At 43.2% G+C, this 27,141-nt stretch overlaps 1 protein-coding gene across 6 annotated transcripts; it reads left to right on the top strand.

The window, feature by feature from the left end:
- The first annotated feature begins 421 nt into the window (after positions 1-421).
- On the top strand, positions 422-27,141 carry slc23a4 (solute carrier family 23 member 4). Of its 6 annotated transcripts, none has more exons than XM_064951529.1 (13): positions 422-628; positions 3,942-4,089; positions 12,596-12,730; positions 13,089-13,246; positions 18,915-19,074; positions 20,065-20,246; positions 20,764-20,884; positions 21,545-21,701; positions 23,364-23,617; positions 23,771-23,935; positions 24,576-24,684; positions 24,871-24,966; positions 26,732-27,141. In XM_064951529.1, the coding sequence occupies exons 2-13, from the start codon at positions 4,042-4,044 to the stop codon at positions 26,983-26,985; spliced, it is 1,839 nt and encodes a 612-aa protein (XP_064807601.1). In that variant the 5' UTR covers positions 422-628; positions 3,942-4,041; the 3' UTR covers positions 26,986-27,141. The 6 variants fall into 6 exon arrangements, with proteins under 6 accessions (XP_064807601.1, XP_064807605.1, XP_064807599.1 ...); XM_064951528.1 differs by lacking the exon at positions 422-628 and adding an exon at positions 904-1,841; XM_064951530.1 differs by lacking the exon at positions 422-628 and adding an exon at positions 1,860-3,753.

Below are 27,141 nucleotides of genomic sequence, written 5' to 3' on the forward strand. Positions count from 1 at the left end.
GCGTAGGTAGATCAAGCACCAGGGCATCAAAACTATTCCTCATGTCAATCTGCTCCGTACCTCTCACCAAAATCCAAGCGGGCTTCCCTTGACACTTTTTGGGTGCGTCAGGACCATTCACAGTTGAGCTCCCTCAGTTTAGCTCAATACTGATTGGCTAAATTTTTATACCTTTTTTTCAAGGGAGGCCAGATTACATTTAATACAGTTATCCTTTGCTACAGTTGAAGTGTTAACAAATTAGAAATGAAATGAAATGAAAGTAACTTCCGAAAATGAACACTCTGATTATAGTGATATGATGTCTACTCTTGCAAACAATGTAAAGTATGTATAGATAGGTGTAATCTAGAGCCAAGCGTGTTGATTTTTAATCTGAGAGTATCTTGCTATTGACACATGTTGAATTATGCAACAGAACGTGACAACATCAGTTAATGAGGCAGTCTCTCCCCACACACACACATTCTCTCTCACTTTCTCTCCGTCTTCTGTATGCTCGCTCTTCTTTGCTCCCTTGTTGATACTATTCACTCATAACCCAGAGGACTCAACATCCTAGCTGAGTCCAGACTGGAGCATGGTGCCAGAGAAGGAAAGCGATGGTCTCAAGAACTACGCATTTGATGTGAGTATGAAAACATTCATTCCACTGTCGGTCCCTCTCCTTGTTCGGGCGGCGTTCGTCTGTCGACGTCACCGGTCTTCTAGCCATCGCTGATCCACCTTTCATTTTCCATTTGTTTTGTCTTGTTTCGCCACACACCTGGTATTCATTCCCTCATTACATGTTATGTATTTAACCCTCTGTTCCCCCCATGTCTATGTGTGTAATTGTTTATTGTTGAGGTTGGCACGCTTCCGGCTGGCTTATTTTATTACCCGTGCTTTGGGGCAGCCTGTACTTTGTACTTGTGTTGTACTTTGTGCTGCCTCACTGGTTCATTGGGTATATGTTTTGTGACGCAGTTGCGTTCTGTGCAAATGATTGCCTTATTCACTGTGTCATGACGTTGGCCTGGGTGTAGGTTTATGACAGTCATAAATACCTCTTCCCCCCTTTTTGCTCTCTCTACCCTACTGATGTTACATTTGCAAAACCCTTGTTAAACATAGAGATTCTGGGAACATCAGAAGGTGGGGGGAAATTAACTATATTCTGGTAATCCGACCAATTGAACATATGCGGTGGTACTTAATGAATATGATGTCAGTTCGGTAGTCATCTGAGACATTCTCATCAATGATAAGATGACATAAACTCTACAGTGGAAAGTCTACACATCAGGGTTATCGGATTCACATGGAATTGTTGTTTAATTTAAAAGTTTGAATATGAAATTATTCGGGATGGGATGAAATGTGATTTTAGCTTCTAAAATGTGAGATTTGGATTTTCACAAGATAGAGCTCAATCAGTGGCCCCTGTGAAGGGACATAGGCTATAAAACTTTTCAAACACGCCCTCCTCTCCCTTCCTATATAAGCCCTTGACAACAATATAACCTCCAGTTCCGAGGAGGTGAGGACGACGGTCCGATGTCAGAATGGTTCAGATAATAACTACAGAACGAAGCCAACATCAGCATGAGCTTTAGTTGCGAATGGTATGAACTTTGAACTCTTATTCACTACAGAAGTGATACCTCCTAGCCGTTGAGTTAGCAACAGCCGCTGCAAACGAGCATTAGGAAGGAACAGACAGAGTATCCTCTCTACCACACAATGACGTTACTACAACGTATTCCATTTACCAGCAGAGACATTCTTCAAGGGACAAAGGACTCGGTTGGGCAACACGGCCTTCCATCTAACACCAACCTACCGAAGCGCAGCTCAGAGTAAATATTTATTGCATTTTCCTTTTACAAATGGGTGGTAGCACAGCTTCTCCCTTTGTTCCTCAGTCTTCCCGCTCTTTCACTCAAACCCAGCCTCTTTTCTTTTGTGTAACCAGCTGTCGTATCTGTTCCACCCGCTAGGGACGTTTTCCTTTATGACGTAATTTGTAATCAAGTTATGAGTTAAATATGTGTATGTGTAATTCTGTGTGATTAGTTAGGTATTTAGTAAATAAATAATTAAACCCAATTCTGTATTGCTGATTGAACTTGCGAGCCAGGGTTCGTGCAGATAACCAATAATTGACAAATTTCAGATGAGACTGAATTAAGATGGCGATTAATATTGACGGCTATTGATGTAAAATATTACTAGGTGTTCAAGAGTTTATTCGGAAGATAACAGCTCTATAAATATTATTTTGTGGTGCCCGACTCTCTAGTTAATTACATTTACATGATTAGCTCAATCAGGTAATATTAATTACGGAGAAATTATTTTATAGAATAGCATGTCATATAACTTAATCCGGCATAGCCAAAGACACGACAACCGCCTCGGTGCCACCATGGACAGCGTCGTCCAGACGATGGACCACTGGGAGAGACAGAGAGTCCGTCCAACGCCCTCGCCAGCACCACCGGGGTCTCCACTACTCACCCCCTCCACACCTAGTTCCAGTGGGATTCATCTCGCACTTCCCAGGGAATACGATGGGACGGCTGCACGCTGCCAGGGTTTCCTGTTACAGCTGGACCTTTACCTGGCAACCGTCCACCTTCGGGCCGTAAGAAGGTTTCCACTCTCGTCTCATGCCTCTCGGGGAAAGCCCTGGAGTGTGCCAACGCCATGTGGGGACCATTTCGAATGACTGGTGAACGTCTCTGTCATCTGAGGCAGAGGACGAGAAGCACCCAGGAGTTCGCCATGGACTTTCGGACCCTGGCCGCCGGTGCGGAATGGAATGACAGGGCCCTGATCGACCACTATCGCTGCAGTTTGCATGAGTATGTCCGTCGGGAGTTGGCCTGCAGGGACACCACCCTCACCTTCAACCAGCTGGTGGACCTTTCCATTCGGCTGGATAACCTGCTGGCCACCCGCGGACGTCCAGACAGGAGTCTGGCGGTTCCATCCCCCAGCACCACCGCTCCAATGCCCATGGAGCTGGGAGTTATAGTTTTAAATGTTATGATTACTTATTTGTGCTGTTCCAAATTGTCTGAATAAAAATGACAGTTAGTGCAGAATGGTGGATTTAGGTATGCTTAGATACACAGAAAAATAGACATATTTTGGACATTATGGCTCTAGATTCCAGGAAAAAGCTAAATTCTGCTGCTTTCAATATACTTTGTATCCCTCATTTACTCAAGTGCACTTACCTGTACATAACATTCTATGACAAACACATGCCATACAGAAATTAGCTGCTACACACTAGTTCAGGGATTAAACACATCTCAGGGTCTAGGAACACTGCACCAACACTTGAAGAGCTTTGTGCTATCCTACAAAAGCTATAGTTTAGTTTCCTGTCAAGTCAAACAGCAGTTACTTAGCCATCTTCCATTACTGCACTGCTTTTATCAACTCAACTGAGAGAGAAGTCCCGCTGTTCAGTGTTCCCTCACTGCATCTGCTCTCTCCATAGCTCTACCTTCAGGCCCGCTCCAAGGCGTCTGCATGGTCCTAAACCACCCGCTGAACTTTGAGAACAAACACACTCTCTTTTCTCTCCAATCTGAGCAAGATTGACAGCGCTCTGAATAAATGAGGATGGGGGAGGGGCTATTAAGGGTGGCCAGTTCTATATTATATACCTGGCCAGATAAATAATTATCTATCAAGTGATTATCACTGAAGTGAAAGGAGAGAGCCAACAGAGACACTATTAGAGGCAAACACACGGTCAGTTGAGTGGACAGGTTTATTTACAAAGGAGACATTTCTTAACGCTTGGATGGAAATGTAACGCATTGAGCAGGCATACCTATCTTTTGGAGATACATTGGGGCCGTTCTACAATACATTATACTGTACAAATGGGTACTACAGTAGAGTGTTACGGTCTCTTATTGTGTTATTGTTTCCAATAGATAACCATTGTGAGAGGCAGAGAAAGAGAGGTCGAGGTAGTACACTTCTTGTTGAGACTTTTCACTCATAACTCACAAGTCCAGAGTCCAGACTGGAGCCATGTCTCTAGAGAAGGAAAGCAATGGTCTCGAAAACGACACATTTGCTGTGAGTATGTACACATTTATTCCACTTCTGGCGGATTATGTTGACATTTTCTGCTGTGGCTATGAGTAGAGGTTATGTTGTTATTGGACCTATGGACACACACACTGTATAGGCAGGACATGTTACATGTACTGGCTTTAAACCTGGAACTTTTAGAGATGTTTATCTACACAAATATTACATTTTGGGCTACATAGGTTTGCAAGTGCAACCTATTACATGAATAGGCAGGATTGGGCAGGTTACTTTCTAAATGGAATCTGTAACAGTTACTAGTTACCTGTCCAAAATTGTAACCAGTCATTTAACTTTTGGATTACCCAAACTCGGTAATGTAATCTGATTACATTCCGTTACTTTTAGATTACTTTCCCCTCTAGAGGCATTAGAAGAAGACAAAAATGTATGTTACCAATTGAACAACATCTATTGCAGGATACACCAATGTTAGAGTTTACATAGCTGGCCATATATGGATGTTACATTTTACTTTATTGGTTGGTTAAGTAGGCTTCTTCCAACCCATGACATTCAACTACATATAATAATACAATTAAATTATATCTTCACATTAAAAACGAAAGTCTATCAGAATTCCAGTCATTCCAATAAATGTTATACCCCTTGATCTTCAAGAATAGGACTTGGAAATATGGAAGTATAGATTAGCCAAATTGTTTAACCTGAGCATGACCCCAAAACTAAGGACTTATTTGCCTGCCCTACACTGTTGTTTACTATTTTATTGTCATGATTCCACTTATTTTACTGATTCCGCTTATTGATTTGAGTTGTATAAAAAATGCTGTCCTCATGGAATGGCATGCTTTGAGAGCTGATGAAAAGTGCTATTTACATGTGAAAAATGAATGCCATATGCTGCATTTGTTTACCTTTTTGTTGGTGACACTTTGATATATTGATAATATGCAGCTGTTTAAAGGGCAAATCCACAGATGAAACAATAACAAAATGCTTGCCCCGTCTCTGTTTTGGTAAAAAGCTGAGGGATGGGCCTGGAGAAATGTAACAACTCTCAGATTAATAGACAGAGCTATGGACGCAAGGACTGACCATCCATGATATCAACATGATTGTTTTAGCTATGCTATGAAGCTATACAGTGTTTGTTTACATTTACAATGTTTACAAACATTGGAGAAAAACAAGCTTATATTTTGGGTTCTCATGGAATGTGACAGTTGAACTAAGCTCATGAGGCATTTATAAGTTATAGTCATCAAGAATCAATGGATATATATATATATATATGACTTATATATATAAGTCCAAAAATGGATGTAGCAACTACAGATGGTCCCTTTAAGTCTATAGAAAGTATGTGAGTTTGAACATGTGTCCATTAGGACTGAGCAATAAAAGCCTCACTTTTATTCAGTAGGCTGGGATCCTCACTATGCAGCTGTTGCAAGAGCGCATTTTTCGCTGGCTGTCCACTGGTTTCAAAAACAATGATTGATAGGCTCCTTAAACTTCTAGAATTCAACCATTATTGGGTTAAAATGCACATTTAGATTTGTGAACAGCCATCCACAACAACCACAATCCGTAAGGCAAAAATAGCTAAATGAGAGAGAAGCATTGTGATTCACATCAATGTGCTTTGTAGATAACAATAATACATGACATACGTATCACCGTAGACTACACCACTGCTGTCATCCTTACCTCCAAGCGTTTATTCAAGTTGGATAATCTTTGGATGCCGACAGCAGTCGCACCATTGGAAGACATAGATTGGACTGTAGTCTACAAAAGCCTATTCATGCTCTTCTCCTGCGATCCATCAAACCCATTTGGTGTGTCATCATAGTGTTCTCTGACTTCTGGTCAGACTCGCTCAGTTTGAACAAACTTAAACCTGCGCCTTTTTTCAATGCTGATTTGAATGTAATTGGGGGGAAAAGTGTCAAAGATTGTTTTTCGCAAACCTCCTTTCTGAATTTAAAAGTAATCTTCTACTTTTTCAAAAGTATCTGTAATCTGAGTACAACATTTTTGCTGGTAACATAACAGAATACAGTTAACATTTTTTTTGTAATCCCTTACATGTAATGGATTACATGTGATCCATTACTCCCTGACCCTGTGTATAGGTTTTGACATAGATTAATGTGTAAACTCAAGAAACAAATTCCCTGTGATTTTCAGCCTTGGTAATATCTCTTCCTCCTTCTCTTCCTCTTACCAACCCACATAGCATAACACAGGTGATGCTCTCCAGATTGCGTAGGCCTACCGTTGTAAAAAGTGTCTAGAATAGTCATCATTTCCCAGAAGTCAGAGTGAATTCATAAGAACTGAGTGACTTGAGCACCTTTGAATGGGGCTTGTTTTCGTGCATGCTATTTCAACCCAACAGTCACATGTATATTTTGAGATTAAAGAATTTGGACTCTAGGATGGGTCTGGTAAAGCAGAATGAAGGTGCTCATTCTTAGTAGACTGAGAAGTGTTGTTTACTTATGGTACAGCCTTGATGATCACCTGAGCCTCAACATTCCAGTCCGTCATGCGTAACTAACATACTGTACGGCTCTCTGGTGCAAATCATTGACTGTGAAAAGTGTTGTGTTATTAGAAGTCATGTCTTATTGGCCAATTATTTGCTAATACCTTAAAATAAACGGTTACTGCTAACGCATGCCAACAGGCTACATGCATCTCTGAGGCAATCTATTCAGCTAACACTGATAGGCTAGTGTTGGTGCACAACTGTTACGGATACAGGCATTCTGTGTGTGTGTGTGTGTGTGTGTGTGTGTGTGTGTGTGTGTGTGTGTGTATTTCTTTTTTTTCTCTCCTTCTCCCCTCCTCACAGGTGGCAATCATTATTCCACAATCAGTCGCTAATCAGAAGACACACCTCCTCCTGTTTCCATTACCCAATCACATCTCCTTTCCCTTGGTTTAAAAACCCATTCAGTTGTTTCCTCTGGAGCTCATTACCTCTGTCATTACCTCTGTCATTACATCTCTCATACAGTCTCTCATACAGTCTCTCATACAGTCTCTCATACAGTCTCTCATACAGTCTCTCGGTAGTTCTCTTGTTTGTTTTAGCACCTCCAGATCACTTCGTCCCCTCCTGTGAGGTATTGTTTGTGTTATGGTGTTTGATGGTGGGAAAAGGGGGAACCAAGACAAGTTGCCCATGGGCATACACTACCCGTAGGACTACTTTGTCTAAGAACACTAGGTAGAACTGGGTGGACCACCCACTGTATTTTTGGTTAGTTCGTTAGCTGTATAGTAGTATGCTAGTCTAGTTTAGGGGTGTTTTTGGATATTTGTTTCTTTCCTTGGGTCCAGCTCAGCCCTTTTTCCTGCACCCCCTTTACCGTGTGTTTTCAAATAAACCCTGAGTGTTTGACGGTAATTAAGTTGTCTGTGGTTTTTTGTTCGCATTTTCACTTTGTCACTATTATAATTTGCATGAGTTATGTTACGGGTCTCGTTACCATCCCCCCCTAGACTGCCGGGCCAAAAAGGGATTCGTAACTACAACTACTTTACGTGACATGGGATTCCAGAATGTCTTAATGTTGACTGTAAACAAACACACTTTCAGTAAATCATTGAAAACCCCTTTGGGTTGTATGCTATATTATGGGTGATATTACGCCTGTGTTATGAGTTATATTATGCCATGCGTTATGGGTAATATTATGCATGTGTTATGGGTGATATTATGGGTGTTGTTATGGGTGATATTATGCCTGTGTTATGGGTAAGGTTGCAAACGGAGGGTAAATTACGGTAAACTACCAGCATTTTGGTAACTTTCAAGGATTATATTTCATTTATCGCAAGACATCTAGTGGCCCTTTTGGGTACTTCAGATTATCACAGGTGTCTGTAATTATCTCTCGTCCTCTGTGTGGCCTTGTCACATGTAAAATATATAAAACAATCAAATAAGATGATACAAAATGTAAGAATAGAAATACAAAGCTGGAAAACACTATCCAAAATATAAACCATCAACTTAGTGAATACCATTGGTGTTTAATATGAGGGTTTCAGCATGATATCCTTTATATTCTTTTTTACACACTTATTTCTTTTAAGTCAAGTCTTTGTTATAAATGTTTTGCTGCCAAACTTGTGGCAAGTGCAACAAATCAGGCATTTGCCATTGTTGATTAGATGTTTATTTTCTTTAATTAGGCAATTTTCTCTTGAATTTAAGTATGAATAACCAAAATTACCATAGATGACCTGCTAATTGACCTTTCGCTATGCCCCACCTCAGAATTGTGGGCAACCAATTGCAGTGCTCCAATGGATAGCAACTGTCGTCGAGTCCGACACCTCGCACAAGCTCACGTTTAAATCACATGAAAGCCAGGCCGTGGCAAAAACAGTTTTAGTTTGTAACCCTAGTTATGAGTGATACTACGCTTTTGTTACATTTAAGTCATTTAGCAGACGCTCTTATCCAGAGCGACTTACAAATTGGTGAATTCACCTTCTGACATCAGTGGAACAGCCACTTTACAATAGTGCATCTAAATCATTTAAGGGGGGTGAGAAGGATTGCTTTATCCTATCCTAGGTATTCCTTGAAGAGGTGGGGTTTCAGGTGTCTCCGGAAGGTGGTGATTGACTCCGCTGTCCTGGCGTCGTGAGGGAGTTTGTTCCACCATTGGGGGGCCAGAGCAGCGAACAGTTTTGACTGGGCTGAGCGGGAACTGTACTTCCTCAGTGGTAGGGAGGCGAGCAGGCCAGAGGTGGATGAACGCAGTGCCCTTGTTTGGGTGTAGGGCCTGATCAGAGCCTGGAGGTACTGCGGTGCCGTTCCCCTCACAGCTCCGTAGGCAAGCACCATGGTCTTGTAGCGGATGCGAGCTTCAACTGGAAGCCAGTGGAGAGAGCGGAGGAGCGGGGTGACGTGAGAGAACTTGGGAAGGTTGAACACCAGACGGCGTTCTGGATGAGTTGTAGGGGTTTAATGGCACAGGCAGGGAGCCCAGCCAACAGCGAGTTGCAGTAATCCAGACGGGAGATGACAAGTGCCTGGATTAGGACCTGCGCCGCTTCCTGTGTGAGGCAGGGGCGTACTCTGCGGATGTTGTAGAGCATGAACCTACAGGAACGGGCCACCGCCTTGATGTTAGTTGAGAACGACAGGGTGTTGTCCAGGATCACGCCAAGGTTCTTAGCGCTCTGGGAGGAGGAAACAATGGAGTTGTCAACCGTGATGGCGAGATCATGGAACGGGCAGTCCTTCCCCGGGAGGAAGAGCAGCTCCGTCTTGCCGAGGTTCAGCTTGAGGTGGTGATCCGTCATCCACACTGATATGCCTGCCAGACATGCAGAGATGCGATTCGCCACCTGGTCATCAGAAGGGGGAAAGGAGAAGATTAATTGTGTGTCGTCTGCATAGCAATGATAGGAGAGACCATGTGAGGTTATGACAGAGCCAAGTGACTTGGTGTATAGCGAGAATAGGAGAGGGCCTAGAACAGAGCCCTGGGGGACACCAGTGGTGAGAGCGCGTGGCGAGGAGACAGATTCTCGCCACGCCACCTGGTAGGAGCGACCTGTCAGGTAGGACGCAATCCAAGCGTGGGCCGCACCGGAGATGCCCAACTCGGAGAGGGTGGAGAGGAGGATCTGATGGTTCACAGTGTCGAAGGCAGCCGATAGGTCTAGAAGGATGAGAGCAGAGGAGAGAGAGTTAGCTTTAGCAGTGCGGAGCGCCTCCGTGATACAGAGAAGAGCAGTCTCAGTTGAATGACTAGTCTTGAAACCTGACTGATTTGGATCAAGAAGGTCATTCTGAGAGAGATAGCGGGAGAGCTGGCCAAGGACGGCACGTTCAAGAGTTTTGGAGAGAAAAGAAAGAAGGGATACTGGTCTGTAGTTGTTGACATCGGAGGGATCGAGTGTAGGTTTTTTCAGAAGGGGTGCAACTCTCGCTCTCTTGAAGACGGAAGGGACGTAGCCAGCGGTCAGGGATGAGTTGATGAGCGAGGTGAGGTAAGGGAGAAGGTCTCCGGAAATGGTCTGGAGAAGAGAGGAGGGGATAGGGTCAAGCGGGCAGGTTGTTGGGCGGCCGGCCGTCACAAGAAGCGAGATTTCATCTGGAGAGAGAGGGGAGAAAGAGGTCAGAGCACAGGGTAGGGCAGTGTGAGCAGAACCAGCGGTGTCGTTTGACTTAGCAAACGAGGATCGGATGTCGTCGACCTTCTTTTCAAAATGGTTGACGAAGTCATCTGCAGAGAGGGAGGAGGGGGGGGAGGGGGAGGAGGATTCAGAAGGGAGGAGAAGGTGGCAAAGAGCTTCCTAGGGTTAGAGGCAGATGCTTGGAATTTAGAGTGGAAGAAAGTGGCTTTAGCAGCAGAGACAGAGGAGGAAAATGTAGAGAGGAGGGAGTGAAAGGATGCCAGGTCCGCAGGGAGGCGAGTTTTCCTCCATTTCCGCTCGGCTGCCCGGAGCACTGTTCTGTGAGCTCGCAATGAGTCGTTGAGCCACGGAGCGGGAGGGGAGGACTAAGCCGGCCTGGAGGATAGGGGACATAGAGAGTCAAAGGATGCAGAAAGGGAAGAGAGGAGAGTTGAGGAGGCAGAATCAGGAGATAGGTTGGAGAAGGTATGAGCAGAGGGAAGAGATGATAGGATGGAAGAGGAGAGAGTAGCGGGGGAGAGAGAGCGAAGGTTGGGACGGCGCGATACCATCCGAGTAGGGGCAGTGTGGGAAGCGTTGGATGAGAGCGAGAGGGAAAAGGATACAAGGTAGTGGTCGGAGACTTGGAGGGGAGTTGCAATGAGGTTAGTGGAAGAACAGCATCTAGTAAAGATGAGGTCGAGCGTATTGCCTGCCTTGTGAGTAGGGGGGAAGGTGAGAGGGTGAGGTCAAAAGAGGAGAGGAGTGGAAAGAAGGAGGCAGAGAGGAATGAGTCAAAGGTAGACGTGGGGAGGTTAAAGTCGCCCAGGACTGTGAGAGGTGAGCCGTCCTCAGGAAAGGAGCTTATCAAGGCATCAAGCTCATTGATGAACTCTCCGAGGGAACCTGGAGGGCGATAAATGATAAAGATGTTAAGCTTGAAAGGGCTGGTAACTGTGACAGCATGGAATTCAAAGGAGGCGATAGACAGATGGGTAAGGGGAGAAAGAGAGAATGACCACTTGGGAGAGATGAGGATCCCGGTGCCACCACCCCGCTGACCAGAAGCTCTCGGGGTGTGCGAGAACACGTGGGCGGACGAAGAGAGAGCAGTAGGAGTAGCAGTGTTGTCTGTGGTGATCCATGTTTCCGTCAGTGCCAAGAAGTCGAGGGACTGGAGGGAGGCATAGGCTGAGATGAACTCTGCCTTGTTGGCCGCAGATCGGCAGTTCCAGAGGCTACCGGAGACCTGGAACTCCACGTGGGTCGTGCGCGCTGGGACCACCAGATTAGGGTGGCCGCGGCCACGCGGTGTGGAGCGTTTGTATGGTCTGTGCAGAGAGGAGAGAACAGGGATAGATAGACACATAGTTGACAGGCTACAGAAGAGGCTACGCTAATGCAAAGGAGATTGGAATGACAAGTGGACTACACTTATCGAATGTTCAGAACGTTAAGCTTACGTAGCAAGAATCTTATTGACTAAAATGATTGAAATGATACAGTACTGCTGGAGTAGGCTAGCTGGCAGTGGCTACATTGTTGACACTACACTAATCAAGTCGTTCCGTCGAGTGTAATAGTTTCTACAGTGCTGCTATTCGGGGCTAGCTGGCTAGCTAGCAGTGTTGATTACGTAACGTTACGTTAAAAGAACGACAATAGCTGGCTAGCTAACCTAGAAAATCGCTCCAGACTACACAATTGTCTTAGATACAAAGACGGCTATGTAGCTAGCTAGCTACGATCAAACAAATCAAACCGTTGTACTGTAATGAAGTGAAATGAAAATGTGATACTACCTGTGGAGCGAGGCGGAATGTTGACCGGGTTGTTGAAGTTCAATTCGGAAGACGTTGGCTAGCTGTTGGCTAGCTAGCTAGCAGTGACTCCTACATTAAGGACGACAAATAGCTGGCTAGCTAACCTCGGTAAATTAAGATAATCACTCTAAGTCTACACACTCTAAACTACACAATTACCTTGGATACGAAGACAGCAAAGACAACTATGTAGCTAGCTAACACTACACTAATCGAGTCGTTGAGTGTAATAGTTTCTACAGTGCTAGTGGACGTTAGCTAGCTGCTGTGCTAGTGGACGTTAGCTAGCTGCTGGGCAGAAAGCAGTGTAGACTACGTTAGGACGACGAAATACAGAGGTGATAGGTGATATTATGCCTGTATTATTCCTGTAGTATGGGTAATGTTATGCCGGTGAGTCAGCACATTTGGGATTAAACAGAAGAAAATGCACGGAAACAGTGAGGTACTACCTGGATTAGCCAATAAGAGATGCACATTTTCCTATTCCGTTGCAGAATGAAATGTTTTCCATTGTCCTAATGAATGAGACCTTGCTATCTGTCCTGTAGATTCATGGGCATTTCTGTGAGCTGGAGAATGATGGAGAGGGCTCCGACCTCTCTGAGGAGGATGACAAGAACAAGCTGGCCTACTGTGTCACAGACGTCCCAGCCTGGTACCTATGCATAATCCTGGGCATCCAGGTAAATCCAATCCCTACTCTGTTTTATTGGAGGCCACAGGGTTCCCTTCTCACTCGTTGAGGTTGGGCCTCCTTGGGATTCCATTGATTTGATCAGCCAATTGGATGAACAGTCAAACTAACCTAGTTTTTGAGGAAGAATTTGCCTGCAAATGAAAAATAAAATCACAAAGTCACATGAGGGCCTCAAGAATAAGATCTTAAGAGTTTCAACTGTGTGAGTTTTGTTGAGGCTGATGGCAAGTACTGTTCCTGTACCTGTGATTTCATCTGCTCATCTTGGCCTCAGTATCAGTGGAGGTAACCCTCATGAGTGCATCTCTTCTTCCTCTCTTACATCCATGTCCCCCTCTCTTCAGCATTTACTGACAGCGTTTGGGGGGATAATTGCCATCCCTCTGATCCTGTCTCAGGGTCTGTGTCTGCAGCATGATGGCCTGACCCAGGGTCACCTCATCAGCACCATCTTCTTTGTGTCAGGCGTGTGCACCCTGCTGCAGGTCACCTTCGGAATCAGGTGAGTGAAGCTGTGGTGGGTTGGACATGGCTTTGAACAAATTATTCAACAGCAACCGAGTGTCTGTGAACATAAATGGGGCCAAAAGCAGGGAGAAGAAGGTACAAGGGAGTCTATTGTTTATTTGGTCAATAAAGATTGACCTTGATAAGATATCCTGGGCAATATCAAGGTGGAGTCATCCAACCATGACACTGTATAAAGGAATCTACTAGTCATGAATTGTCAGACATCAAAGGGTCGAGGCGTCTCTTTGTTGCATTGTCATGTGGGAATCAAAACAAAGTACAATAAAAATCCATGGCAATTTCCTGGAATTTTACTTAAGGCAAAACACAATATCTGATTTGGTTGTCATGCTTTCCAGGAGATCCAGCAGTAGACTATCGTTTATTATAAAGATTGATTTTGCTGAAACATCTGATTAACTAGGTTGTACAGTATGAGCTCTCACGTTTCTTTCTAAGCCTCTGTTGATATTCAGAGCCAGTTTTTCAGGTCAGTGTGCTGCATTAGCCTCACACCATAGCATATTCTCGACTGGGCACTGGGTCTATGTGAAATTAAAGCCATCAAGAGCTGAATCTCTAACGGAAGAACTGGTAATGGAGCTCAGCTCCCCCACTCATACAATTCCAGGTCATCGAGCCTGAATTGGCATGGGAAGAGATTTGCTTGGTCATATGCAGGAGGAGTGTTGAAGTATACAGTGCCTTCAGAAAGTATTCACACCCCTATACTTTTTCCATATTTTGTTGTTACAGCCTTGAATAAATATTCAACCTCTTTTTTACGGCAAACCTAAACAACTTTGGGAGTAAAGATTTGCTCGACAGGTCAGATAATACCGTAAATTGCATGGATTAACTCTGTGTGCAATAATGGTGTTTAACATGATTTTTGAATGACTACCCCCATCTATGTGCCTTGCAAAGGAGGTCACCTTTTGGTAGATGAGTAAAAATGTAATAAAAAAACAGACGTTGAATATCCCTTTGAACATGATGAAGTTACTAATTACAATTTGGATGCTGTATCAGTACACCTAGTCACTACAAAGATACAGCCGTCCTTCCTAACTCAGTTGATGGAGAGGATGGAAACTGCTCAGGGATTTCAGCATGAAGCCAATGGTGATTTTAAATCAATTACAGAGTTAACTGGCTGTGATAGGAGAAAACTGAGAATGGCTCAACGACATTGTAGTTACTCCACAATACTAAAACCTAAATGTTGAAGTGAAAAGAAGGAAACTGGGATTAACATGGATTCAATTGTAAACCCAACAATTCAACGATCTACACAAAGTACTCCAATGTCAAAGTGGAACAAACATTCTATCATCTTTTTAGGGGTTCACCACAAAGCTGACATGGTCAAATAACTCAAGCAAAGATTATTGATTTAGTCCGAGCAAAACTAAGGGATTGGTTGAGTTATTGATAAATAAGCAAATCTGATTTTACGTGTCCATTTAAACCCTTTGTAACTCCACTCCCCAAAGACTTACAGATGTAGGATTTGATCACTTAATTTGATCACACTATTATTTTCTTGTTGTAGCAAACTGGTTTAAATTAAGATCCCTACATCTGTATGTAATGCTAATGCTCAAAATCATCTGCAATTATTTTCTCCTCCATGAACCATTACATCAGATTCACTCCATAACATAAGTTGCTGCTTGAAATATGTCCGCGCTGTAACTTGCATGCTAATGCTAAAAATACTTACAAATTATTCTCATGAAGCACAAATCAGATTGACTCCAGATTTGGAAAATTAGAAACCGGAAATCCTGTCGGTTGAGCAGTCAGCACATTACAGCTGTGAGATATTATTGAAGTATTTTGGAACTGAGATTTAAATTATTGACACAAATAGATTGACAAAACAAAGTCCCAGAATTCAAAGATGATCGCAATATACCAGTACACTAATGTTGAAAATATTTAACAAATCTGAACATATTTCATCAAATTTAGGTTATATCAGATCTGCGCTTGCCGATACCGGCATAGCAGATGTTTTGGCAGTGTCGGAGGTAGAACTGTGTTAAAACGATGGAATGTGAAATGTAGGTTAGCCTTATTTACACCTCGATTAGGCTAATATAATTCCTCATTATTTAATTGAATGATTTTCTATTTTTGTGTCACAATAATTCTCTATAACCTACACTTTCTCATTCTGAATTTATAATGCGAGTGAGACGGGTGTGGCTTCATGTTCAATAACCCCACGAGCAGCCACTCCAGTGTGTTTCATGGTTGCAAAAGACGGAGGATGCAAATGCCACCACAATTCAAGATCGACCCACATACAGTGCATTTGGAAAGTATTACAGCCTAAAATTGATTTTTTCCTCTCATCAATCTACACACAATACACCGTAATGACAAGACAAAAACAGGTTTTTAGAAAGTTTTGCAAATGTATAGAAAAGAGAACTAATATCAAATTTACATAAGTATTCAGACCCTTTACTCAGTACTTTGTTGAAGCACCTTTGACAGCGATTATAGCCTTGAGTCTTCTTGGGTATGATGCTACAAGCTTGGCACACCTGTATTTTGAAGAGTTTCTCCCATTCTTCTCTGCAGATCCTCTCAAGCTCTGTCAGGTTGGATGTGGATGAGTCTCTGCACAGCTATTTTCAGTTCTCTACAGAAATATTCGATAGTCAAGTTTGGGCTCTGGCTGGGCCACTCAAGGACTTTCAGAGACTTATCCCGAAATCACTCCCGCGTTGTCTTGGCAGTGTGCTTCTGGTCGTTGTCCTGTTGGAGGGTGAACCTTCGCCCCAGTCTGAGATCCTGAGCACTCTGGAGCAAGTTTTCATCAAGGATCTCTTTATCTTTCCCTCAATCCTGACTAGTCTCCCAGTACCTGCCGCTGAATAACATTCCCAAAGTGTGATGCTGCCACCACCATACTTCACCGTAGAGATGGTGCAAGTTTTCTTCCATATGTAATGCTTGGCATTCAGGCCAAAGAGTTCAATCTTGGTTTCATCAGACCACAGAATCTTGTTTCTCATAGTCTGAGAGTCCTTTAGGTGCCTGTTGGCAAACTCCAAGCAGGGTGTCGTGCCTTTTACTGAGGAGTGGCTCCCGTCTGGCTAGAGATGGTTGTCCTTCTGGAAGGTTCTCCCATCTCAACAGAGGAACTCTTGAGCTCTGTCAGTGATCGTCGGGTTCCTGACCAAGGCCCTTCTCCCCCGATTGCTCAGTTTGGCCATGCGACCAGCTCTAGGAAGTGTCCTGGTGGTTCCAAACTTCTTCTTTAAGAATTATAAAGGCCACTGTGTTCTTGGGGAAATGTAATGCTGCAGACATTTTTTGTTCCCAGATCTGTGCCTCTACACAATCCTTTCTCGGATCACTACGGACAATTCCTTCAACCTCATGCCTTGGTTTTTGCTCTGACAAGCACTGTCAATCTGTTATGTAGACAGGAGTGTGCTTTTCCAAATCAGTTGAATTTACCACAGGTGGACTCCATTCAAGTTGTAGTAACATCTCAAGGATGATCAAAGGAAACAGGATGCACCTGAGCTCAATTTTGACTCTCATAGCAAAGGGTCTGAATACTTATGTAAATAAGGTATTTCTGTTTTTTATTTGCAAATATTTCTGAAAGCCTGTCATTATGGGGTATTGTGTGTAGATTGATGAACATGTTTTATTGAATCTGTTTTAGAATGAGGCTATAACATGACAAAATGTGGAAAAAGGGAAGGCGTCTGAATACTTTCTGAATGTATTGTACACTACATAACCAAAAGTATGTGCAAACCTGCTCGTCGAACATCTCATTACAAAAACCATGGGCATAAATATGGAGTTAGTCCCACCTTTGCTGCTATAATAGACTCCACTCTTCTGGGAAGGCGTTCCACTAGAAGTTGGAACAAAAACAGCCCCAGAACATTATTCTTCCTCCAACAAACTTTACTGTTATCACTATGCATTGAGGCAGGTAGCGTTCTCTTGGTATCCGCCAAACCCAGATTCGTCCGTTGGACTGTCAGATGCTGAAGCGCGATTCATCACTCCAGAGAACGCATTCCCACTGCTCCAGAGACCAATGGCGGCGAGCGTCACACCACTCCAGCTGATGCTTGGCATTGCGCATGGTAATCCTTCAGCTTGTCGGGGCGGCAGTGTAGCCTAGTGGTTAGAGCATTGGACTAGTAACCGAAAGGTTGCAAGTTCAAACCCCCAAGCTGACAAGGTACAAAATCTGTCGTTCTGCCCCTGAACAGGCAGTTAACCCACTGTTCCTAGGCTGGCATTGAAAATAAGAATTTGTTCTTAACTGACTTGCCTAGTAAAATAAAGGTCAAAAAATTGTGTGCTTGGCCATGGAAACCCATTTCATGAAGCTCCTGATGAAAAGTAATTGTGCTGATGTTGCTTCCAGAGGCAGTTTGGAACTCATTAGTGAGTGTTGCAACTGAAGACATAACATTTTTACACACTTCCACGCTCGGTGGTCCCATTCTTTGAGCTTGTGTGGCCTACCACTTCCCGGCTGAGCCGTTGTTGCTCCTAGATGTTTCCACTTCAAAATAACAGCACTTACAGTTTAGCAGGGCAGAAATTTGATGAACTAACTTGATTAAAAGGTGACATCCTGAGACAGTGCTATGTTGAAAGTCACAGAGCTCTTCAGTAAGGCCTTTCTGCTGCCAGTGTTTGTCCATGGATATTGTATGGCTGTGTGCTTGATTGTATACACTTGTCAGCAACGGGTGTGGCTGAAATAGCTGAATCCACTAATTTGAAGGGTATGTACAGTATTTAAGTTTATTTTGGACATAAATGTTGCAAAAGCTCTCTCCTTCCCTCACTTATTTTATGGATAGGTGTCACGACTTCCGCCAAAGTTTGCTCCCCTGCCTGTTCGGGCGGTGCTCGGCAGTCGTCGTCACCGTCCTACTAGCCGCTACCGATCCCTTTTTCGTTTGTCTGTTGGTTTTGTCTTATTAGTTTCACCTGTGTGTATTTTAGTTTATTAGCTTCCCTATATATAGTAGGTTGGTCCGCCCTTGTTTTGTGCGGGATTGCTTTTGTTACTCTGTTGGATTGTGGTTTTCATGTGGTTATTCTCCGGACTGTTTTGTCCTGTGTTTGGGCTGGTCTATTCTATGCGCCCTGTGTGTTGGCGTGACCGTTTGTGTGCCGGAGAATAAATTCACGATATACTGAACCCTGCTCTCTGCGCCTGATTCCAATCCACCACTCCAAGTATCCCGTGACAATAGGAGCAATTCTGATGACCCAAAGTGATAGTAAGGTATATGGAGCAAAAGCTGAGAGACCTTACACAGAGCACAGGTCACCTGAATCCATAATCATGCAGGCAAATGCTTGATGAATCATTATTCAGAAAAGCCAACCATCAACCTAGTCCCAGATCTGTATAGAACATGAAGATGGCAAAAGAGCCAGTGTTGCTGTTTCATCTCTGGTCCAACCTGACCAACCATAACCTCCATTTACTACTTCACAAGACAAGTCGGTTTCTGATTATACTACAAAGGGGAAGAATTCCTTATGTAACAGTCTAAAGATTCTAGCCAGAACATCTAATCTCTGCAATTTGTGATTTCAGGTATATGTCTTACTCTCCCCTCTATCTCCCATCTCTCTCTATCCTTCAGACTGCCCATTGTTCAGGGGGGTACCTTTGCCTTTCTAGCTCCCTCCATGGCTATGCTGTCAATGCCAGAGTGGACATGCCCTGCCTGGACCCAGAACGCTTCCCTGGTCAACACCACCTCTCCTGAGTACATAGATGTGTGGCAGAGCCGCATGCGAGAGGTGATTTGTTTTTAACTAGTCAAGTCAGTCAAGAAAAATTCTTATTTACAATGACGGCCTACCAGGGAACAGTAGGTTAACTGCCTTGTTCAGAATCACAGATTTTTGCCTTGTCAGCTTGGGGATTCGATCCAGCAACTTTTCGGTTACCTGCTGCCTTTTAGTAATGGGATTGACAAATATTAAATGTCTCCTAAATGACAATAATGTAAATGTAAAGAGAGCAAGTTTGATCATTTTTTGATAACCCTTGATACACCAGTATCTAAACTCAGCAAAAAAAGAAACGTCCCTTTTTCAGGACCCTGTCTTTCAAAGATAATTAGTAAAAATCCAAATAACTTTACAGATCTTCATTGTAAAGGGTTTAAACATTGTTTCTCATGCTTGTTCAATGAACCATAAACAATGAATGAACATGCACCTCTGGAACGGTCGTTAACAGCTTACAGACGGTAGGCAATTAAGGTCACAGTTAGAACATGGCCAGAGAAGAGCCCGGATCTCAATCCCATTGAGCACGTCTGGGACCTGTTGGATTGGAGGGCCATTCCCCCCAGAAATGTCCGGGAACTTGCAGGTGCCTTGTTGAAAGAGTGGGGTAACATCTCACAACTAGAACTGGCAAATCTGGTGAGGAGGAGATGCACTGCAGTACTTAATGCAGCTGGTGGCCACACCAGATACTGACTTACTTTTGATTTTGATCCCCCCTTTGTTCATGGACACATTATTCAATTTCTGTTAGTCACATGTCTGTGGAACTTGTTCAGTTTATGTCTCAGTTGTTGAATCTCATGTTCATATAAATATTTACACATGTTCAGTTTGCTGAAAATAAACGCAGTTGACAGTGAGAGGACGTTTCTTTTTTTGCTGAGTTTACATATTGTATACACATTAATGTGTTTCACATGAAATAGGATTAAATACTATTACTTGTGTTTATTGATGTGGTTGCTCATGTGGTGCGTTTGTATTCCTCTACAGCTGCAGGGCTCCATCATGGTGGGCTCTTTGTTCCAGGTGCTGGTGGGTTTCTCTGGCCTCATCGGTTTCTTCATGCGTTTTATTGGCCCCCTTACCATCGCACCCACCATCACTCTGATTGGCCTGTCCCTGTATGACTCGGCTGGAATGAGCGCAGGGAACCACTGGGGCATCTCCACTATGTGTGTAAACTCCCCACAAGCCTGTAGTTATCAACTGTTGAACAGGGCCCATATCCACAAAGCGTCTCAGAGTAGAAGATTTGTCATAAGTGCTGAGAAGAGAGACATTTTACTCTTACTCTTATGGGTAAAAAGCTATGCATGAAGCCTATTTAGTCATAAGAGGCCCGCCTAGATGACAGGTATTTAGGAGACCTCATGAGCTGTCAGAACCAGTTAAAGAAAAATCCACTCGAAAAAATGTTTTTTTTTTTTCATTAGTCTACTGTTGCATGTAAGCAGTCAAGTTTTCAAGATAATGGACTTTCAAGAAGCAAAGTGTCACTTTCCACATCATCATGATGATGTGACACTTGACATGTTGGGACTGTATCAGCAGTGGAGTAATGAAAACAATACCTAAAGAGTGGATTGAGAGCGGATTTTGAGTGGATACTAGAAAAAATCTTACCCATTCTAAATGCACCACTGGATGGCTCATTCTGCTTTGTGAACAGAGATTTTCTCTTTCCTACAGGACAACTGCTCTGATCATCCTGTTCTCCCAGTACCTCCGACACATCCCTGTACCATTCCCCACATACAACAAGACCAAGAAACTCCACACCTCCAGGATCTACATCTTCCAGCTTCTCCCTGTACGTCCATTGGAAAATAAAGGACTAGATTCTATCAGATCCGCACTAGCCGCACAGCGGTTGTTTTGGAGGTGTCGGGTGTGGAAATGTGTTAGAGCTGTCAATCCACAAGTGGCTCCCTGCGTGACATTGCTATTGGATGAAAAACTACACCCGACTTTATAGTCGACAAATCCCATGCAGCCATGTAAGAAGTTCATGAAGCTGCGCTACAAGTTCAACCACTCAAATGCGTGATGCTCTATTGTCTACACCGCAATTAGACTGATAGGCTATAAATCCCCCCCATCCAAATTAACATGAAAACATGCATTAGCCTGTCATAATTTCGATAATCAATAGAGCCTACTCTCTCTTTCACCATTTTGAACTTCTAACGCGGTAGGGATAATAAGGAAGGGAGTGGTTGGTGTCACACTAGCAGCCACTCACTGATTTGTCAGCTCATACTGCAGTTACACCTCCAACAACGCAAAACTATCCACTACGCTAAAGATTGAATTGAGGCCAAAGACTCAAAGTTGTTCATTGTTCACTTATGGACCTTATATAGCCCAAAGTTTTCCCTGGTCAGTTCCTGTGGTCTGGAAACACTCCTGGTCCTGATAATGACTGGTGTAATATTTGCATGTACAGTACTGTGTGTGACTTCTTCCTCAGGTGCTCCTTGGCATCACACTGTCATGGCTGATCTGTTACATCTTCACCATCTCTAATGTCCTGCCCTCCGACCCGGAGCAGTACGGCTACCTGGCTCGCACAGACCTGAAGGGGGATGTCATAAGCCAGGCCCCCTGGTTCAGATTCCCATATCCAGGTACGGAGCACAGCTGCTCAGTGGGATCATAAGCAATAACTCCAAAACCTGATTTTCAAGTTTTTCCTGGTACGGTCACATGGTCAGAAAAAACTCAGGGCTTATCACAATCCTCACCGAACCTTCAGTAGTTAGTGCTGTATGGGTAACTAATATGTATGGTTTATCGATTATGGAACAAGCCTACCGAAATTATTCAGATCCCTTGACTTTTCCATATTTTGTTATGTTAGACTTATTCTAAAATGGATTTAAAAAAATCCTCAGCAATCTACACACAATACCCCATAATAAAATAGTTAAAATAAAAAACAGAAATACCTTATTTACATGAGACTCGAAATTGAGCTCAGGTGCATCCTGTTAACATTGATCATCCTTGAGATGTTTCTACAACTTGATTGGAGTCCACCTGTGGTAAATTGATTTGGAAAGGCACACTCCTATCTATATGAGGTCCCACAGTTGACGGTGCATGTCAGAGCAAAAACCAAGCCATGTGGTCGAAGCAATTGTCTGTAGAGTTCATAGACAGGATTGTGTTGAGGCACAGATCTGGGGAAGGGTACCAAAAAATGTCTGTAGCATTGAAGGTCCCCAAGAACACAGTGGCCTCCATCACTCTTAAATGGAAGATATTTGGGAACACCAGCCAAAGCCCAGCCAAACTGAGCAATCGGAGGAGAAGGGCCTTGGTCAGGGAGGTGAACAAGAACCCGATGGTCACTCTGACAGAGCTTTAGAGTTCCCTGTGGAGATGGTTGTCCTTCTGGAAGGTTCTCCAAAAATCAGGCCTTTATTGTGGAGTGGCCAGACGGAAGCCACTCCTCAGTAAAAGGCACATGACAGCCCGCTTGGAGATTCTCTGGTCTGATGAAACCAAGATTGAACTATTTGGCCTGAATGCCAAGCGTCACGTCTGGCACCATTCCTATGGTAAAGCATGGTGGTGGCAGCATCATGCTGTGGGAATGTTTTTCAGCAGTAGGGACTGGAACTAATCAGGATCTAGGCAAAGATGAATAGAGCAAAGTACGGAGAGATCCATTAGGAAAACCTGCTCCAGAGCGCTCAGGACCTCAGACTGGGGTGAAGGTTCACCTTCCAACAGGACAATGACCTTAAGCACACAGCCAAGACAACACAGGAGTGGCTCCGAGACAAGTCTCTGAATGTCCTCTGAGTGGTCCAGCCAGAGCCCGGACTTGAACCCGATCGAGCATCTCTGGAGAGACCTGAAAGTAGCTGTGCAGCAACCTGACATGGCTTGAGAGGATCTGCAGTGAAGAATGGGAGAAAATGGTGTGCCAATCTTATAGTGTCAAACCCAAGAAGACTTGAGGTGTCATAGCTGCCAAATGTGCTTCAACAAAGCACCGACTAAAGGGTCTGAATACTTATGTAAATGTGATATTTAATTTATATTTTTTTATAAATTAGCAAACATTTCTAAAAACCTGTTTTTGCTTTGTCATTATGGGGTATTGTGTGTAGATTGATGAGGATAAAAAACTATTAAATCAATTTTAGAATAAGGCTGTAATCTAACAAAGTGGAAAAAGTAAAGGGGTCTGAATACTTTCTGAAGACACTGTATATGAATAGAAATACAATACATTTGGGTATGTTAACTGGAACCCCTTATTCTGATTCCAATCTCAGGTCAGTGGGGTTTGCCAACTGTGAGCCTGGCTGGAGTGGTAGGGATCTTGGCTGGGGTGTTATCCTCCATGATAGAGTCGGTGGGGGACTACCACGCCTGTGCCAGACTATCAGGGGCCCCTCCACCCCCTAAGCATGCCATCAACAGGGGCATTGGCATTGAGGGGATTGGCTGTCTGCTGGCTGGGGCCTGGGGCACGGGCAACGGAACCACCTCCTATAGTGAGAATGTGGGTGCACTGGGCATCACCAAGGTGAGAGGGGCTAGAGGCTGTTTTTAGATTTAGACTGCAATACAATTTTGAGCATATTATAGGTAAATCAATGATTTTTGGAATATGGAAGTTATACAAGCGATATACACTGTATACAGTCTTAAAAGACATGGTTATTTCTTTCTCTCTCAGGTGGGCAGTCGCATGGTAATCGTTGCTGGTGGGGTATTGATGATCATCATGGGACTTTTCTGTAAAATTGGAGCAATTTTCACCACCATCCCCACACCTGTGATTGGAGGAATGTTCTTGGTCATGTTCGGGGTCATTTCTGCAGCTGGAGTTTCAAATCTGCAGGTAAACGCAGTTGTCTAGGTTTATTTACACGTTGAATAGTACAATGGCCACTATAGAGACATTTTACATATGAAGGCTTTTTCAGTCATGTCTTGCTTGCCATGTCTAACCTTTCAGTTAAATTGCCAGCAAAAATATAATAATCAGATTACTTTTATATTCAGAAAGGATGTTTGTAAAAAAAAATGCATTGTTTTCTCAATGATATTCAATTCACCATTGAAGAAAGGCGGAAGTTTAAATTTGTTCCACCTGAGCGAGTCTGATCACAAGTCAGAGACCACTATTCTGACACACCAAATGAGTTTGATGGATTGTATTTGTCTTCTAATGCCGGTAAAGGTAATCCAAAAGTAACTCAAAGTAATCCGATTGCATTACTCAGGTGTTGGGTTATTCAAAAGTTATGTTAGAAATGACCATTTTGGACAAGTAACTTGTAACTAACAGATTACATTTAGAAAGTAATCTACCCAACTCTGCTTGTAGGGTTGCAAAATTCAGATAGCTAATTTCAAAATAAGCAAGAAATCTGTGAATATGTTTTTGGTACAATGTTTTGAAAGTTATTAGAATTAAAACAACCCTAATGACTTTGTGGTGTTTCTCTGTCAACTCTTCTCTGCTTATCATTTGACAGTATGCAGACATGAACTCCTCCCGGAACGTGTTTATCTTTGGATTTTCCATGTTTTCCGGCCTTGTCATTCCAAACTGGATATTCAAGAACCCGGATGCCATAGCAACAGGTATCAGAGCAGATAACGCATGAAACACTATGACTAAGAAAATTCACAATTCCTTACAAATAAAGCTGGGTGGAAAAAGCTCAGCAGAAGAACAAAAGAGGGCAAGTGGAGGTCATGTTGCTGTGATCTGAGATTCCTCTAGTATGTGACTTGGCCCAGTGTGATGAACTGTATTCTCTTTGTCAGGTGTGGTCGAGCTGGACCAACTGCTGCAGGTGCTTCTAACAACCAGCATGTTTATTGGAGGCTTCTTTGGGTTATTCCTTGACAACACCATTCCAGGTAAGCTTCCACCCAGGAGGACCAGCCTGGTTTCATAGACTATATGAAACATCAGGGAAACTCAACTTAGTATGATATGCTACGTTGGTATGATTACACAAGGCGAATGGTTACTTAACGCAAAAATAAATGTATGGCAACCCAAAGGTTGCATGTTCGAATCTCATCATGGACAATATTAGCTAATTAGCAACTTTGCAACTACTTACTACTTTTTAGCTACCTTGCAACTACTAGAATCTCATCACGGACAACTTTAGCATTTTATGCAGATTTTAACTAATTGCAGTTAACCATGACAGCCTTTATAATAGAATGCCTGTGACCACACACACATCTAAATAAAGCACTTGGGAATTTCTTACATTTAACTAGGCAAGTCAGTTAAGAACAAATTCTTATTTACAATGACGGCCTACATTTTTTTGCTCTATTATAGTGGCCACTATAGTAGGGAAAGGAAAGGGTCAGTTGTACAACTGAATGCATTGAACTGAAATGTGTCTTCTGTATTTAACCCAACCCCTCTGAATCAGAGTAGACATAGATCAAGTGCCCAAGGCTACATGGGTGCAAAAATAACATTCACTGAGTAAAACATTGAATAATCCCCCCTCACTCACACAAGTGTTACTGTCAAGTTCAACACAACAAAAGCACTTTGCGCTACACTGAACATTATTACATTGTACACTTTCTGCCTTTGGACATCTGTTCTACAATGTGACAGCAGAGCATGATACTCTTTGTTGGCATAATTGAACTCTTTCAGGCAGAGAGTACACCTGGCATACCTCTTTTTATCCACTGTATTGCGAAAGGAGTGTGTGTGGTGTTCCTTTCACCTCTACAATGGCATCCAGTATAAGCCAGGCCCAGCTCCAGCTACACAGAACTGTTTAACAAGCAATGCCTCATTTTCACCTAATTCTCTCATTCTGAAAATGAACCACATACTGTAGAGGGAAAACATTAGTTCACATATAGTAGTTAGTTCGTTAACTAGTTAACATTTCACACAGATTGCCACGGTCCAGTAAGCAACTAAAGTGTTATAACTTAAGGAATGGCAAGGAGCCATATAACGTTACCAGTTAATAATATAATGAAATGCTGAGGTCACTAATGTTAGCTCATCTGATGTTGTAACGTTGTCTGACTTTATTAGCCAGCTAATTTTCACACCATAAACTCAATTATTTGTTCAGTTAAGTTGGCTAATTTTGCTCAACATTTCTCTGGCTAGCTAATGGATAATTCAATCCCGCTAACAATACTTGTTCCACCACACTTTCTCCCTCACTTCAAACTTCCCAAATGCCAGTTTTTCTGGTTACTTTTGTCATCAGATCAACACGAATCACGTAGGTCACCTATTTAGGATTCAAAATTACGATTGACGCCGCAAGGTGACTAGTTTGCATCCCTGAACTACTTAGAATGTTAGCTAACTCAACCTCTAACCTAAACTTTATCCTAACCCTAACCACTAACCCTAATGTTAGCCACCTAGCTAGCATTGGCGTTAGCCTCCTAGATAACTAATACATACAGTACCATACAAATGTAACATTACACACACATTTGAGTATCCCGTATTTGAATAAATTACGTCTCCAGTAAGGGAGGATGGGGAACACTGTATCTATCCAACCGTTTCAAATGCACTAGTCCTCCTCTTTCATGTCAACAATATCATAGCCTGTTCTCAGTCTCTGTTATGGATGAGTTGAAGCATTCTACTCTACTGCTTTGGGCCACACAGGCACCCTACGGGAGCGGGGCATCATGGACTGGAACAAGATCCCCCTTGATGACTCCAGCAACACTTTGGAGAGCAGTGAGGTGTACAACCTTCCATTTGGAATTAGCTCTTGTCTCTCCTCCTTCTCCTGGGTTCGATATGTGCCGTTCCTCCCTCCAAATGCACCAAGCTCACAGGACAAGGCCAAGGTGGACTCTTTGGCGACCAAGCAGCAGCCTGTGAAGCCAGAGCCTATCAGATCAGTGGCCCTATGAACACTGTGCAGGACCAGACACGGGCTAAAACAACAACAAAAAGAGAGGCAGCTCTCGTAATATGGTCCTCCCGTTCTGTTCTATTTTGTCTATTTTATACTCATATCTTGTAAAGATTTGATTATGCATTTTCTAAATAAACTTTTGGCAATAATA

The sequence above is a fragment of the Oncorhynchus masou genome, chromosome 31, assembly GCF_036934945.1.
Source record: "Oncorhynchus masou masou isolate Uvic2021 chromosome 31, UVic_Omas_1.1, whole genome shotgun sequence".
NCBI lineage: Eukaryota > Metazoa > Chordata > Actinopteri > Salmoniformes > Salmonidae > Oncorhynchus > Oncorhynchus masou.

Excerpts from the sequence above, each read along its gene's own strand:
- slc23a4 (XM_064951529.1), top strand. The coding sequence starts at position 4,042 with ATGTCTCTAGAGAAGGAAAGCAATGGTCTCGAAAACGACACATTTGCT. Across the intron at positions 13,247-18,914 it reads CAGGTCACCTTCGGAATCAG|ACTGCCCATTGTTCAGGGGG; the intron begins GTGAGTGAAGCT and ends TCTATCCTTCAG. Across the intron at positions 20,885-21,544 it reads ACATCTTCCAGCTTCTCCCT|GTGCTCCTTGGCATCACACT; the intron begins GTACGTCCATTG and ends CTTCTTCCTCAG.